Source organism: Hydra viridissima, unplaced genomic scaffold (assembly GCF_058129835.1).
Source record: "Hydra viridissima isolate aposymbiotic clone 2 unplaced genomic scaffold, HvirCarnegie_v1 scaffold_9, whole genome shotgun sequence".
Lineage (NCBI taxonomy): Eukaryota > Metazoa > Cnidaria > Hydrozoa > Anthoathecata > Hydridae > Hydra > Hydra viridissima.
Genome location: NW_028324308.1, coordinates 9,299,933 through 9,315,862, shown reverse-complemented (window position 1 = coordinate 9,315,862; position 15,930 = coordinate 9,299,933). Strand labels below are relative to the sequence as shown.

The 15,930-nt window shown below is 27.7% G+C and overlaps 2 protein-coding genes across 2 annotated transcripts in view; one reads left to right on the top strand and one right to left on the bottom strand.

Annotated features, from left to right (window-relative positions):
* Positions 1-15,930, bottom strand: part of LOC149883914 (uncharacterized) — a 46,187-nt gene that overhangs the window by 23,694 nt on the left and 6,563 nt on the right. Inside the window, exons 4-5 of the mRNA XM_090098662.1 lie at positions 3,016-3,318; positions 2,693-2,823 (exon numbers count right to left, since the gene is read on the bottom strand). Coding sequence (XP_089954788.1) covers positions 2,693-2,823; positions 3,016-3,318 — 434 coding nt within the window. The remainder of the gene's footprint in view (positions 1-2,692; positions 2,824-3,015; positions 3,319-15,930) is intronic.
* Positions 168-13,445, top strand: LOC145185505 (CTD small phosphatase-like protein). The gene is made up of 8 exons (XM_080061433.2): positions 168-469; positions 1,121-1,359; positions 10,167-10,271; positions 11,123-11,179; positions 11,292-11,384; positions 11,603-11,701; positions 11,852-11,938; positions 12,979-13,445. The coding sequence occupies exons 1-8, from the start codon at positions 376-378 to the stop codon at positions 13,144-13,146; spliced, it is 942 nt and encodes a 313-aa protein (XP_079917559.2). The 5' UTR covers positions 168-375; the 3' UTR covers positions 13,147-13,445.

The following is a 15,930-nucleotide window of genomic DNA, read 5'->3' as shown; positions in this document are numbered from 1 at the left end:
CAAGACAATTGTGCAATCGAATTCGGGAAAGGTCTATCTCAACGAATGAAAAAGGTTTTTGAATAATGGTTATTTAACCCCTCTAACTAAGCGCAATTTTTGAGGATCCTTCGGAGAGCTCAGAATCCTTTTTTAAGAAAAAAAACACACTAAGCCCCTGGAATAGAACTCGAGGTACGCGCATTGAACTATGAATATCACGGAGATAACGTGATCAATTTATAAATAATAAATTCAGTGACACTGCCTTCCGATCGTTACTTTATATATATTTATGGCCTTTTCATATTTAATTATTTTAAAACGGTCCCAATATTCAACTAAGACATAGTTTTAGATATCAAACTGGAAGCTGCTCAGTACCAGCAACTTCTTATGGACGAAACGTCTATTATAACACAAGTACAAAGAGAGGAATGCCAACAATTAAATCCAAATGGAAATCATGTTGCAACTTTAAACGACACTGGTAACTCAAAATATTTTTCTGTATGATTTAATATTGAGGCATAAAATATGTGTTTACTTCAAAACACATATTTAAAAAATATGTGAGTGCACACTTTACACAACCTTGTATTTTATGCCTTAACACACTGTATATCTCTGTGTGTGTGTATATATATACATACATATATGTATGTATGCAAAGAATATGAACAACAAAAAATGACAGACCATTCCAGTACTTATCTTGAAACTCTGGATTTAGGAAACATTAACCTATTTATTGATATTCTGCAATTATAAGCCATTTGTTGTTATCTACTTTTTAGATATTAAATTATAGACTGAAATAAAATCTGGAAATTTTTAAAGCTAAAATTCAATTTTTTCAAAAAGTTTGTCAGTTTTTACTAATTCTAAGATAATTGTTATAAAGAATAAATTGCTTCAAATCATTTTTAAGAAGTCAATGTGAATATGCTTTAAGAAAAAATCTAATGTCACTTATATTCCTTAGGAGTTCACATAACAGTCTTAAATTTACCAAAAAAATTTTTAAAACAGAGTAAAAATTAGGATGATTTGAATCTACTTTGATAAACTCTAATATATATAGCATGAATTGTGTTAAACTTTCATAGTCATATAAAGACTAACAAAATTTTTTGTTTAGAATTTGTGTCATCCTTTAAGAAACGTAAACATCGTGGAATAATATCAACTATCTTCTGTTGTTTTCGCTCTAAAAAAACATCATTAAAGCCTTTCCAAAACAAATCAATTAAGGTGACCCAAACAAGCATCAACAATACGGCTGCCGTAATAACACAGCAACAGCCAAACAACAATGACACAGCGTTTGTTAAATCTTATGAGGATGAAGAGAGAGATGAAGAATTAAAAGAATCATCTGTAAGATCAATTCAATAAGTTTTTATTTAGCTCTCTTATTAACTTTTACATAATTTTATAAAATTTTACTTTCTTTTAACTTCTCTTTTTTGAATCCTGGGTTTTAAACAATAGCTTTAGCTCTAGATATTAGGTTAAGCAATATATTTTAAATAGTGCCTTCAGTTTTGGTAAATTTTTAACAGAATAAATATTACATTTGAAAAATTATGAATGTACTATCTATTCTTTCTGACAATATTTAAAGAAAATGCATGCAATGTAAGAAATTTCTTTAAAAATAATTCACTCAATTTATATTTAAAGTAGAATGATCTAGGAAACATTTTTTTTTATGGATAGTTTCAATATATGTGGCGCTCCTTACAGAATCCAAATAATTTTGACTAATATGGAAAATAGATTTTTAAAGTACATATAAAATGCTTATGTAATTAAGGAAACCAACAAACTCTTTCACATTTACATTACTACAAAAGTCTATAAAATGATGAAAGTACCTTATATATTTGTTTGAAATTTTAGTTCACTTTTCAAACATTCCTACAGTATATGTTACCATAAGATGTTAGATGTTATGTTACCAGCTTGCAGATGTCTAAAGATGTTTTCTTACCTTTACCCAGAGAGATTATAGTTGGGTTAATTTTTAACATCTCAGGAGGTTTCTTCTACAAAATGCCTCTTTTTATTTGTTTTCAGGAAATTGTTTTCAGGAATTTGTTTTCAGGAAATTGTTTTCAGGAAATTGTTTTCAGGATAATATCATTGACTCTCAAAGGCTTCTTAATGGCACAAATAATATTAGATAGATGTAGGCAAGTACAGGGTGCGGCAGCGATTCGCGAACTTTTTAGAGCATTTTTCAAAATAAACTTTTAAAGCACTAAAAAATTATTTTCATGGTATATTAATAGGAGAAAAATTGAAGATAAATACTTTTCCCACCTTAACATTCAATTAAGTCTCCTTTTTTTTGATCACTGCCTCAAGCCTAGGATGGAAGGACTAGCAGGTGCTTATTATATAGTCCCTTGACATTGAGTTCTAAGCATGGGTAATTGATGACTTTAGTGACTTGAGACTTGAGTGGGTCTTTTTGCAAGCCTTACTCTCAACAACGCTCCACACACTATAGTCAAGGGGATTCAGGTCAGGGCTGGATGTTGCCCAAAAGTGTTTGGGTCAGAAATTAGCCATATTGTCCTGAAAATATTGTTGAGTTTTTCTGGACCCATGACAAGGTGCATTTTTGTGTTGAAAGATGTAATTGTTTTCTGGGAATGTCTTCTTTAGCCATGGCACCACATAGCGTTTTAGTAAGCAAATATACACATCAGAGGTAACTTTTTCTTTCTCTTTGATGTAGACTAGTGGGCATTTCTCTCCATTAGAAGCGATGATTCCTAGCATCATGATGGACTGAGGGTGCTTGGTGTGACATACAGGTGGTGCTTTGTCACCCTTCAGTACAATGAATCTGTCATTACACCTATTTATCACACAGTCAACACGAAAAAGTTTTTCATCTGGGGAAACTTTAACTGTTGACGAAGCATGGCTTTTTAGCTAATTCAGAGGCTTCTTTGATCGTTCCAATTGTAAAGTTTTTAGTCTTTCTGTTAAATTTTGACATGAAAGTCGGGCCACACTGACTTTTCCAAGTAATTTTAGAGTTCTTCTGACTGTCCTTTCATCAATATTGAACAATTTTGCTGTCTTTCTGATGGATACAGTAGGATTCTTTTCAACATGCTTTTTAAGCTTTTCTGTGAACTTTTTATCAACTTTTTTATTCACTGGAGATGGCATTTTGGCTCTTTCAGCACTGCCACGCTTTTTCACTTTGTAAAATGTAGTTTTAGATACTCCAGAAACACGAATCACTTCACGTGCAGACAAACCCGCGTGAATCAAATTTAAAACTTCGGTTCTTTTGGCTTCCATTGTAAAACTTAACTAAAATGTTTTCTATTCACAATTTTATTAAAACCTAAGATGGTCATTGAACATTAATCAACAAAAATAAATTGCGGAAGTATTTTATTTACATCACAAAACCTAGCCAAAAATTAGTTCGCGAATCGCTGCCACACCCTGTATTTTGGGAGAATTTACTAGTTTGTCTGGACAATACAATTTTATCAGTATAGTCTTTTAGCTAGTCTTTGGTATTAACTTCTTGCAGGCTTAATTTCCCTTTAATCCATCATGAAATTTTGTGATGACAAATCAAAAGTCAAAATGAACTCAAACACTTTTCCTAATTATTGGAGTTGACCTTATCTGGTAGACCTGAGAAAACCCTTTGGTGGGGTGATAGGGTATGACTTCAAAAGTGTAAATCAAAAATCAGGCATTGGGAAATTCCAGAGAAAATTGAGTTCATAATTTAGTAAAATATTTGCAATTTTCGATTATAGATGACAGCCATTTTTAACATTTTTACAGGATAAACATTTCTCATAAGTAAGGAGGTATAAAAATTAAGACTAATATGCACCTTTGAAAAAATTTTTATTCTTTAACTAACATTCTGAAACAATTAATAATAAATTAACCGTTGCATCATTAGTGCTTGTTATATTCATTCATGTCAGCTACAATGATGAACTAATAAAAATTTTCTAAACCAGATGAATAATGAAGCACAATAATTCTAGATTTTAAAAATCAAATCGAACATAATATTCTTATCACAATAATTCTTTGAATTAAACTCAATAAGACAATTTTTCAATTTTTTTCCATATTCTGGATGACTTTTATCTCTCTTTAATCTCTGCCACTGGTTTGTGAAGATGTGGTGAAGAGCTTCAGTACTTTGTTCACTGTAGACTCCAAGGGAATAGTTTTTTTCTGGTTATAAAATGTTCAATATGATGAAAAACTGTATGAATTTTTGGTGTTGTTAAGATGCCAGTTGTGAGAAAATGTATTCTGAATTCTTTGATTCTTAGGTTACTTAAATTGTTTCCAAAGCATGCCTCAACCACATTGTTGAATTTTCTCATTAGTCAATGATTGGAGTAGCTTTAAAAGCATTTTTTCTTCTCAGCATAAACTTGAAGGTGATCAACAGTCTTGAGAATTTTTCTGCAATCAGGAACTGCAAGCTGACCTCCATGAAAAGGTTGAGGTAAAATATGAATAGAAAGCAACTATTCAATAATTTCAGGCCATTTTTCTTTCAAAGCCTTGAGGACATGGTTAACTACACCCATATTTAGGTGGAGCTCCAGATTGGTTAACAACACCCATATTTAGGTGGAGCTCCATCAATGATTGGGAAACTGTTAAATTTTTTTAACAAAGTTGGAGATTGCACAGCATTAGAAAAATCTCTGCCTCTTTTAACATCCCACCAGATTTTAAAAAGGCCTCATTGGCTTTAAAAAAGCTTCATTTTTTAGGGTGCCTATTGTCCAAGGAGATCCTGATTTTTCCAGTTCTTTGGCACTAACATCACATGAGCAGCATGGGTACATGCTAGAATGAGGTGGAAGGCCACAAACAATATTGGCCATTTTCATGTCACAAGAAACAGCAAACTGAATTTCCTGAGCTTGAATAAGATTAAGAATGTTTTTGGCATTGCCATAAGTTTCTGGCATCTATTCCTATGGCTACTAGCATTTGGCACTTCACACCAGAGTCTTTGGAAGATTTTTGATGCAACTTGAGGTCTGATGAATCAGCTTGATTATCTTCAGGTTTCTTTTCCATGACTCCAAGACTGACTTTCAAAAAACCACCCCTACCATCTATTCCAATCTTTGTGATGAGGTCCACAGAAGAATTTAATCTTTTTTCCAAAAGAAGCTCATTGATGTGCTTTGATTTTTTACAATGAACGATGGTACAAAAAGATCTTTGCTCTTTATTGATGTTGCACAGAACAGATGTCGCAACAAATACATCTGAGTTTTTTTTTTTGAAATTTTGAAACTTATTTGGAAACAAGTCTTTCTTTAACAAGCTTCAACAAATCTTTCACTTGCAATTCCGAATGAATGAATTGCAAGTGAAAATGATATTTATACTAAAATGGTCAGATATTAAGATTATATTAGGATTCACTGTGTGCATTGCAGTGGTGACTGTAAATTAAGAGTGGCAAAAAAGTGTATTTTCATGAAAGCAAGTAAAACTCAAGTTTGTTGAAATCTTTTCTGATCACATTCTAAGATCATAAACTTTTACTGGTCTACATAAAAATTAGTAACAATATTAACAATATTGTAGTGACGTTGGTTTAAACAACCTAGGGTCACTATAATATTGTAACTATTACCTTCAACCTATTATTACTATTGTTATTGTTGTTATTATTATTATTATTATTATTATTATTATTATTATTATTATTATTATTATTATTATTATTATTATTATTATTATTATTATTATTATTATTATTATTATTATTATTATTATTATCATTACTATCATTATTATTATTATTATTATTATTATTATTATTATTATTATTATTATTATTATTATTATTATTATTATTATTATTATTATTATTATTATTATTATTATTATTATTATTATTATTATTATTATTATCATTATTATCATTACTATCATTATTATCATTATTATTATTATTATTATTATTATTATTATTATTATTATTATTATTATTATTATTATTATTATTATTATTATTATTATTATTATTACTATCATTATTATTATTATTATTATCATTATTATTATTATTATTATTATTATTATTATTATTATTATTATTATTATTATTATTATTATTATTATTATTATTATTATTATTACTATCATTATTATTATTATTATTATTATTATTATCATTATTATTATTATTATTATTATTATTATTATTATTATTATTATTATTATTATTATTGTTATTATTATTGCTGTTGTTATTATTATTATTATTATTATTATTATTATTATTATTATTATTATTATTATTATTATTATTATTATTATTATTATTATTATTGTTATTATTATTATTGTTGTTGTTATTATTATTATTATTATTATTATTATTATTATTATTATTATTATTATTATTATTATTATTATTATTATTATTATTATTATTATTATTATTATTATTACTATCATTATTATTATTATTATTATTATTATTATTATTATTATTATTATTATTATTATTATTATTATTATTAGTATTATTATTATTATTAACAACTTAAACTAAGTGATAAAAAGTGTACATTTTAATACTTAAAGAGCTACATTCTTTAATTGATTTTGTAAAGTATTTTTTAAAGTTATTTGGAAGCCATAATATCTTTATAATTTAAATTTCATCTATAACTAACTACATAATTAGATTCAAAACATTAGTGTATAAATCATAAATGTGTCAGGAAAAAATTCTCCACAAAATTCACACAGAAAGATGTTCCCTAGGAAAATAAATTTTTGATAAAAAAGCCTCTAGGAAAATTTCCCTCAAGGAATTATTACCCCTTTAAAAAAAAACTTTGTCAAAGGGTCAAATCATTATATTTCAACCAATGGCCTGTGGGGTACCATCTCTGATTTTCCTGATTTTTACATATCATTATCTACACAATGTTAATAGGTTAAATATGCAATTTTAGAGTTCCAAGTGCAACGGTTTAGAAATTATAGCCTTACAAACACTCTCAGGTAGCCCCACTTGGTTCCTCAAATGGTAAAAACAGACAAATTTAAGGCCTTATAACTTTTTTCTAACTTTCAACAAGTGGCTCATTTGTTCTAGAACTCTTTTCTAGATATTTCTGTCTTAAAAATAGTGATTTTCATTAGCTTGTATCATGTTAGAAAAAAACTACAGCCTCCTCAACTTTGGAAAATATCTGAAAAATCCTAAAAAAAGGCAAAATGAAGTTAACCGTAGTATTTTTCTATTCATCAACAAGTCCCTACATGTTAGTTTCTGATTAGCTACAATTGTCTGCAACAAATGGGCAAAATATAAGCAGCTTGTTACATTTTAGAAATCAGTTTTATCTAAAAATACACTTGACTAAAAAGTCCCATTTTCAGCCATTTGGGGATAGCTCGTAAATTTTTCTAACACTTTGTATTGATCTGATATTAACAGCAAATAAGGCCATTAGATCTAACTTTATAAAAATGTAAACATTACTTGTCATAGAACAAGTATTCATGTTTATCTAAGAAATTGAAACTCATACTTTATAAAAAAAGTTTATTTATTTAAACAAAACATCAAATCAACATTATAATGGCTTGATTAGTCTTGCTCTACTTCTTATTGCCAGTAATGTATGAACCCACTGTCCTACTTTTGCCTTGAATTATTAGCAATTCAATCAACTGTTAAAAAATCAATATAATAAAGATTAAATTGCATCTTTATGATTAACTAAATTTTTTTTTGAGTATCACCTTTGAACAATAATGCAGGCTCTATATTATTACCCCTTTAGTTGTGCTCCTATCCAGTGTAGGGAGAAAGTAACCAACCATTTCTTTTTTTTTTTTTTAAGAAATGACTTATGATAGGTTATACCTCTCATATGGGCCAGGAGGCAGGTTGTAGGGGCACTGGTTTCCAATAATGCTATTCAACCCTGATAATTGAAAAATATGGTTATTAAAAAATGCTGCCATTTTTGTTGTGAACTTGAAAAGCTTGTGATGTTTACATTTTTATAAAGTTAGATCTAATGGCCTTATTTGCTGTTAATATCAGATCAATACAAAGTGTTAGAAAAATTTACGAGCTATCCCCAAATGGCTGAAAATGGGACTTTTTAGTCAAGTGTATTTTTAGATAAAACTGATTTCTAAAATGTAACAAGCTGCTTATATTTTGCCCATTTGTTGCAGACAATTGTAGCTAATCAGAAACTAACATGTAAGGACTTGTTGATGAATAGAAAAATACTACGGTTAACTTCATTTTGCCTTTTTTTAGGATTTTTCAGATATTTTCCAAAGTTGAGGAGGCTGTAGTTTTTTTCTAACATGATACAAGCTAATGAAAATCACTATTTTTAAGACAGAAATATCTAGAAAAGAGTTCTAGAACAAATGAGCCACTTGTTGAAAGTTAGAAAAAAGTTATAAGGCCTTAAATTTGTCTGTTTTTACCATTTGAGGAACCAAGTGGGGCTACCTGAGAGTGTATGTAAGGCTATAATTTCTAAACCGTTGCACTTGGAACTCTGAAATTGCACATTTAACCCATTAACATTGTGTAGATAATGATATATAAAAATCAGGAAAATCAGAGATGGTGCCCCACAAAGTTTTCTTGAAATTGGTTGAAATATAATGATCTGACCCCAAAGTGAAAAACAAAAACAAAATGTGGCATCAGGTTTTTTTAAACAATACTTTTGTGAGCATTTTAGAAGATGATGGCTTTGCTGCATAGAAAATAAAAATCCAATTTTGTAAATAATTTTTAAAATTGCGAGTTTTAAAAGGTTTTACTTGGAAAAGAATGTTTATTTTAAAGGTATGATAAAATTCTTTTTATTCAAAGTACTGCTCATTGCAACCTATTGCTTTTTCTGAATTTTTTAGGCAATAGATTCCATAGTAAAAATAACAATTGTTTATTGATCAAACACATTTACTAAAAAACACTATTTTTCAAATGACAACACTGTCATTTTTTGAAAAAAGTACTAATCAGAATATCTGGTGAACAGTATAGATAATACAGCTTGTAGTCCCAAACGCTAGTGTTTCCAAAATAATCTTGCTGCTAAAGTAACAACAATTTTCAGATACTCTTAAATCATCAAATTCATTTACTTAATTACAATGCTCTGTTTTCAATTCTCATAATGCTTGTGTTTATATTTGGCATCAGTGTATGATTAGCATTTTGGCCACTTTTTAATAGTTGTTTTAAAGATGTTCACAAAAATCACAAAAGTATGTTAATTCTTGTATTAACATTTTTATGTTGTTCTACTATTATATTTTTATAATAAAAAAGTTGTTGATAAAATATTTATTCAATTAATAAAAATATTTTAAAATAAAATCCCATAAAATCTCACTAAACACAATAAAGTAGTAGGATAGTATAATATAGAATGATCTGAGCTGCCAGGTAAGAATTATTGATTCTAGCAACCACAGGAATAAAAAGAACTTAGTATGAGTTATTAGTAAGCATCAAGGTTTGGTTTTTCAGTTAGTAGCAGATAATAACCAACTTCTATATCAATCTAAAATAGAATTCTTCATGCATTTAAAACAGTTAAGCTTTAAAAAAAAGTTTACATTCATACATAAATTTGTTATTTAAAATTTGTTGTAAAAAAAGGTTTGATGGTTTTAATCAATTAGAAATTCTGTGTAATGTCCTTAAGTGTTGAAAAAATGTTAGTAACATAAAGAATATTATAGCTTTGCCTAAATAATAAATCATTTTTAATTTGATTTATTTCAAGTGGCTGATAGAAGTTTGTATTTTGTTCATCAACCAAATGATGATGCTTAGTTAATAGAAATCCATATTATGCTGTCATAATTTTTTTTTTTTTTTTTTTTAATAAGAGCCTCACTGAAAGATGTAAGGTTTGAAAGAAAATTAGCTTGGGTTACATTCCAATCTATTTCTTAGTTCAATCAATTTCATTACTATATTTATAAGTTTAATGAAACACCTCCACTAGCTCCTCCAGCTAATGTAATAATATATAATGTAATATAAATGACTAAAGTAAAATAAAAAACATTTAAAAACGGTTTTGTAAACATTTTTTAATAGCTGCATGGTATTTAAGTTCAATATTATTATTTAGACAGCTGAATCTTTCTATCTTCTGCCTGCTCTAACTCGTCAAGATCAAAATAAGAAATGTGTTGTCATTGATCTAGATGAAACACTAGTTCATAGTTCATTTAAGGTATGAATTTTACTCTTTTTACTTACTCTTGTCTATTGCAGTTCATGGGTTTTTGTTTTTTTACTATATTTACATTGTAACCTTATGTAAAACAGCACCTTTGAAATTGTTTCAGATGACTAAATACTATCCTTAATATACTCAGTATCTTCAACTTGATCCAATTAGCTTGTAATTGTCATTTGTTGTAAACTAGGCAAGACTTTTCCAGTCAGTATACTGATAAGGTTTTGAGTAAAGATACAAACCATTGGAAATATCTTCAATATTAAATGGAGAATTCTTTGTTCTATTCCATAGATCCACTTGACAATGAAAACAATCTAATTATTTAGATTTTGTTTTCATTATTTGTAACACAGGTGATCGGATTTTCTATGAGAATATATTTTATAATTCCTTTGTTTAAAAACAAAAATCTTTTTTAAACATAAGCTGTTCCCAGTAAATAAAATTTTACTAGAATTACATAAGCATAGTAGGTTCCTAAATTCTCAATTCACTAGAGTTATGTAAATTAAGAATTTGGGAACCCACTATGTTTATGTGATACTAATAATTATGTGTTTTTCTTTTGCCACAAGAACTCTTTATGATTTTTTATGATTTTTTTTAGCATCTTTGAGAATCATAATTCAAGGTACAACTATAAACACAAGATTTTTTAGGCATTTTTTAAAATTAATAAATTTGATTTAAAAATAAGAAATAAGATTTCAATTAGATTACATAAGTAAAATCCTTGATGAATTCAATAAATTACCCTTCGCAAAAGTTTTTGAAAAAAAAGCATGGGATGTATAAGATGTATTTACATTTTTTTTGATTTTTATTTTTGATGTGATGTTTAGCCTGTTGAAAATGCAGACTTCATTGTTCCTGTAGAAATTGATGGTATTGTTCATCAAGTAATTTTCTATTTCTGAAAATTTATCTTTGTTCTTATTTATTTTTATAGCATTTTATCTAAATTATAGTTAGTAACAATTTTTGTTAATGTTAATGTATATATTTTTTTAGGTCTATGTATTGAAAAGGCCATTTGTTGACATGTTTCTGAAAAGAATGGGTGAATTATTTGAATGTGTGTTATTTACTGCCAGCTTGGCAAAGGTATTTCAGATTATTGTTCTTTTCTAAGATGTTGTAATTTTTATTATACAAATAAATTATCAGGTATATTTTTTTGGGTTGTTTTTGTGAAATAGAAGCTTAGTATTTATTATAGAAAGAAAAAGTATAGCAGCGTTTTAGTTTTTCATGCAAAGTTTTGTTCCAAAAACAGTCTTTCTAAAAACTTGGTTTTTTCTAAGCACTTATTATAATTTCAGTATGCAGATCCTGTTGCTGATCTTTTGGATAAAACAACATGCTTTCGATCACGTTTGTTTAGAGAATCTTGTGTTTATTATAAGGGTAATTATGTTAAGGTATGTTTTTATTTTTATTCAGAAACATCTTTTTTTTTACTTTATTAATATCAATCTAACAGATTTAAGTTTAAAATATGTTTATCCTTTTTGTTAGTATATCTATAGTTGGTTGTTTTCATAATTATTTAGTGCTTTTATATATTTCAGGACTTAAGCAAACTAGGTCGTGATCTACATAATGTCATTATTATTGACAACTCTCCTGCATCATATATATTTCACCCTGAAAATGCAGTAAGTGTAAATGAAATTTTTCATTTCATAATGGTAATTTGAAATGAAAAATTTCAAATTACCATTATGAAATGAAACTAACATAAATAATAAATGAAAATTTATTATTTATGTTAGTTTAAAAAAACTCAGACGTGCTAATGGAAAATAAAACCTGACACTTTCAGATTTAAAGTACAAGGCATATTTGTGTCTTAACAGGCATTTATTTTAAAACTGAAACAGGTTTATTTGCATGTTTTATTTATGCACATAAGGTTTTAAATATACATGCACTTATATAATTAAATATTTAAATTTCTTTTTTAATTTTTTTTTTTTTTTTCTTAACACCCAGGAAGAGATAGTATAACAATCCAGGGTGAGACAATATAACAACATTAAAAAATTAGTTTCTTGTGTCAAAAGAATTTGATGAATTTGTTTAAGTAGATTTTTACTAAATTTTCAGTGTTAGTAAAATAGAAAATATTTATATATTAGTTATTGCACTTAGTTACTATTAATTTTTACTCTGCTTTATCACAATTTTGATACAGCTTTTAAGTTTATGGTAATCAAGCTCAATTGACTTAACATATATTACTTTATCAAAAAAAAAATTTTTTTTATAGTTAAAGGGCCAATTAAATAGGGAATAAAAAGTGCACAGAGTTTGGTTTACAATTCATTTTGAGACTTTTGATTGAACACTTATTGCATATCCAAATAAAAATGATGTAGGTTAAGACTATGCAAAGTAAATGTCTGAAATTGTGTTACGCAAACATTAGCATCAGGGTTGTTTTTACGACATCTGAACATGTAAGTCCGGGCTTTTTTTTTTTAAAAGCAGCTGATGTAAGAAGAATATTGTGAGATGATTGTCAATATAGCAAATAAAAAAGTCCAAATAAAGATAATGTAGTAGTAGAAATGAAATAACATCGAATAGAATATTACTTAGAAAATCGTTTTCTTTCTTAAGCATCCAATTAAAATCGTCTGTTGCTAAAAAGTTAATTATTTAAATTGTTCTGAGAACACCAATTGCTCTGTAGGTTCCTGTTACCTCGTGGTTTGATGACAAGGACGACACTGAATTGATGGACTTGATACCGTTCCTTGAATCTATAAGTTCGGCTGAAAGTTGCGTTACGGCTCTCCAGAATAACTTTGGACGTCATAAAAATATTCAAAACTTTTCTACTAATAGTTTAGAGAGTTGATTTTTCTCCTCATTTCTAAAAGACTTAGTATTTTATATTTAACAACTTTTGTTTTGCTTTTCACTTTGTTGAAAAGATAAACAAAGAAAAAAACAAACTAATGAAGCCGTCATCTTTATTATCTGTGATGCAAGTTTGTAAAGATATTTTTAAAGATATATTGTAATTTTATTTTTGTAGCTTTTTTGAGCTCTTGTAATACAAATTGATATTTTGTACAAATTATTTACAGCTTTCTTATGAATTTTCACTGCATTTTTAATATTTTACCGTTTTATCTATTTTATCATATTTCAATATTGAAAGATGTTTTTTTAGTGATGTTTTTGATTTATCAAAGACCGCGTATACTTTAAGGCTAAGAGTTCAATTAAGAAAAGTGGCGCTTTGAATTTGTAATTAAAGCTTAATGAAGATTTTTATTTTTTTTTTACTGTTTTGTGACTTTTCCAGTAATTTTCTTTTCGTCACCTTTGGTAAAATTAGTAGTTCACAATTTTTGGAGAATGGACAAATGCTTTATATTGTCCAACTTTTATAAGAAGCTTTGGGTATAGATTTACTTCTAAAAGCGATGTTAATTGTGTTTATTTTGTAAATAGCACGTTATTCTCTTATAACACTTTTTCCAGCTTTAAATACATTTAAATCAATTTCAAACTATAGTTTAATTCTAGTGATAAAGTGCTTAATAATTTTCTGGTTTCTGTAAAACTTTTCAGAGTGCTCGGTAAAATTTTCGTTGACATGATCGTGTAAATACATCATTTATAAATATATAAATATATATATATATATGCATTATATATATGTAAATCTGTGTAATTGATTTACTTTATAACATTACAGTTTTGATTTAAAGACTAACAGAAAGAAAACCTTGTTAATATTGATTTCAAAGCTGGTTTTTTTTTTGGTTGCTTGAAGAGGAAAATATTTAAATGTGTGTGGGTGGGTGGGTGGGGGTTCTATGACGATTATACTATAACATACAGGATCGACCTTTATATTGTACAAATTGGTTAAGAATAGAGTGGTTATTTGTATATTATTAAAAATTTTCAATTTTTCAAATGATTAAGCGTATGTATTTTTATTTAGCAAAACAGGCGTTTGACTCCTCATATAGGAGCTGAATTTAACAACAGCTGAGTCTCTTTAATGATTGTGAAACGACATCCTAATAGAAAGTAAATTACAAAAGAAAATTAGAATGGGGAAATACGTATTGGGCTTGGAGTGTATCTGACAGGTTCAGACAGATTAATCTAATTTTCAGTCTTTGGTTGGAACAAATAGATTTTGGGATCTTCTACAAGTATATGTACGACAATCATGGCTGCCGAAAGGGGGGGGGGGGGTTGAGCGGGGAAGATTTCCGGGGCCCCGTGTGTACAAATAATTTTTTAAAATAATTTTTAAAAGATTAAAATGATTTTTATGAGATTTAATTAACTTACATTTTTAATTTTCAATGACCAGAGCACGCTTCTATTGGTCCTGGGTATATAATTGAAAATAATGAGTGTCCCTTAAGAAAACTTCCCTAGGGCCCGAAATTTCTCTCGGTGGCTATGACGACAATACCAGTTTGTATTGTTTCAACAGTGAAACGCGGTGATGTCTTAGTTATGATTTGAGTTATATATTCACTACAGACCAAAGTTTAAAATCATTTAAAATTTTCTTTTATTTTTGCATAAAGTACCCAGACAGCCTCCCGTTAGAGGCCCAATGCTGGCCCAGTTCCGCTTACGACAGCAACGCGATGCCGGCAATTGATTACGGCAAAATGTCAAAACGGCCAATGGCCCAGCATCGCTAACCAGCACTGGCCCGGGATCATTTTCTAACATTCGTCCGTGATCGCACGCTATTATTAGCCATTTCTGAAGAAAACGTGACATCTCACAAAAAACAAATACAAAAATATTTTTTGAAATTTATTCCGATTCAAATTAAAAAAAAAAAATTTTAATTGTACAGATATTGATAGATTGAAATAGTACAATTAATTCAACGAATTTTTTCGTTCTTCCCGAGGTTTTAGTCCACCATTTCGATCTCCTGAATGCTGAAAATACTCTTCGGCCAACGCTCAACCACTTCGCTTGATTCTCCCGAGTTTAAATGATTTTTTTTATAGCATCTGAACATAAAATTTAACTTTAATCTATGATTTCATTGTGTAAATATATACATAAATATATAAACATGTATATATATATATATATATATATATATATATATATATATATATATATATATATATATATATATATATATATATATATACATATACATATACGCACACACATATATATATACTTAAAATACCAAAAGTATCTCAAAAATCTAATGCAATAAAATACAAAAACAAAAACAATTTATTAAACATGTATGGAAATCATTTCTATGCCAATTACATTTACTAAATGTAATTTCTCCAATTTGCAGCTATTGAATGCATAAATATAGACAATGTTGTTATAAAATTGTTATTATTAGTAAAAAAAATTACTTAAGACACGAGTAAAATTAACCTAAATAAGTTAAATATTTCAATTACCACCTCATATAAAACTATGTATGAAATAAGCATATTAATTTTGTTAGTAATAATGTAAGAAAATAGAGTTATTACAGATTTCAACAAACTAAATTATAACAAGTGAAGCAAGGGTGAAACAACAAAACCATCATCAACTTGTTGAATACACACTTGAGAATTCTGTCATCTAAAATTGCAATGCGTTTAACTTTATCTAAGTGTGATACTAAACG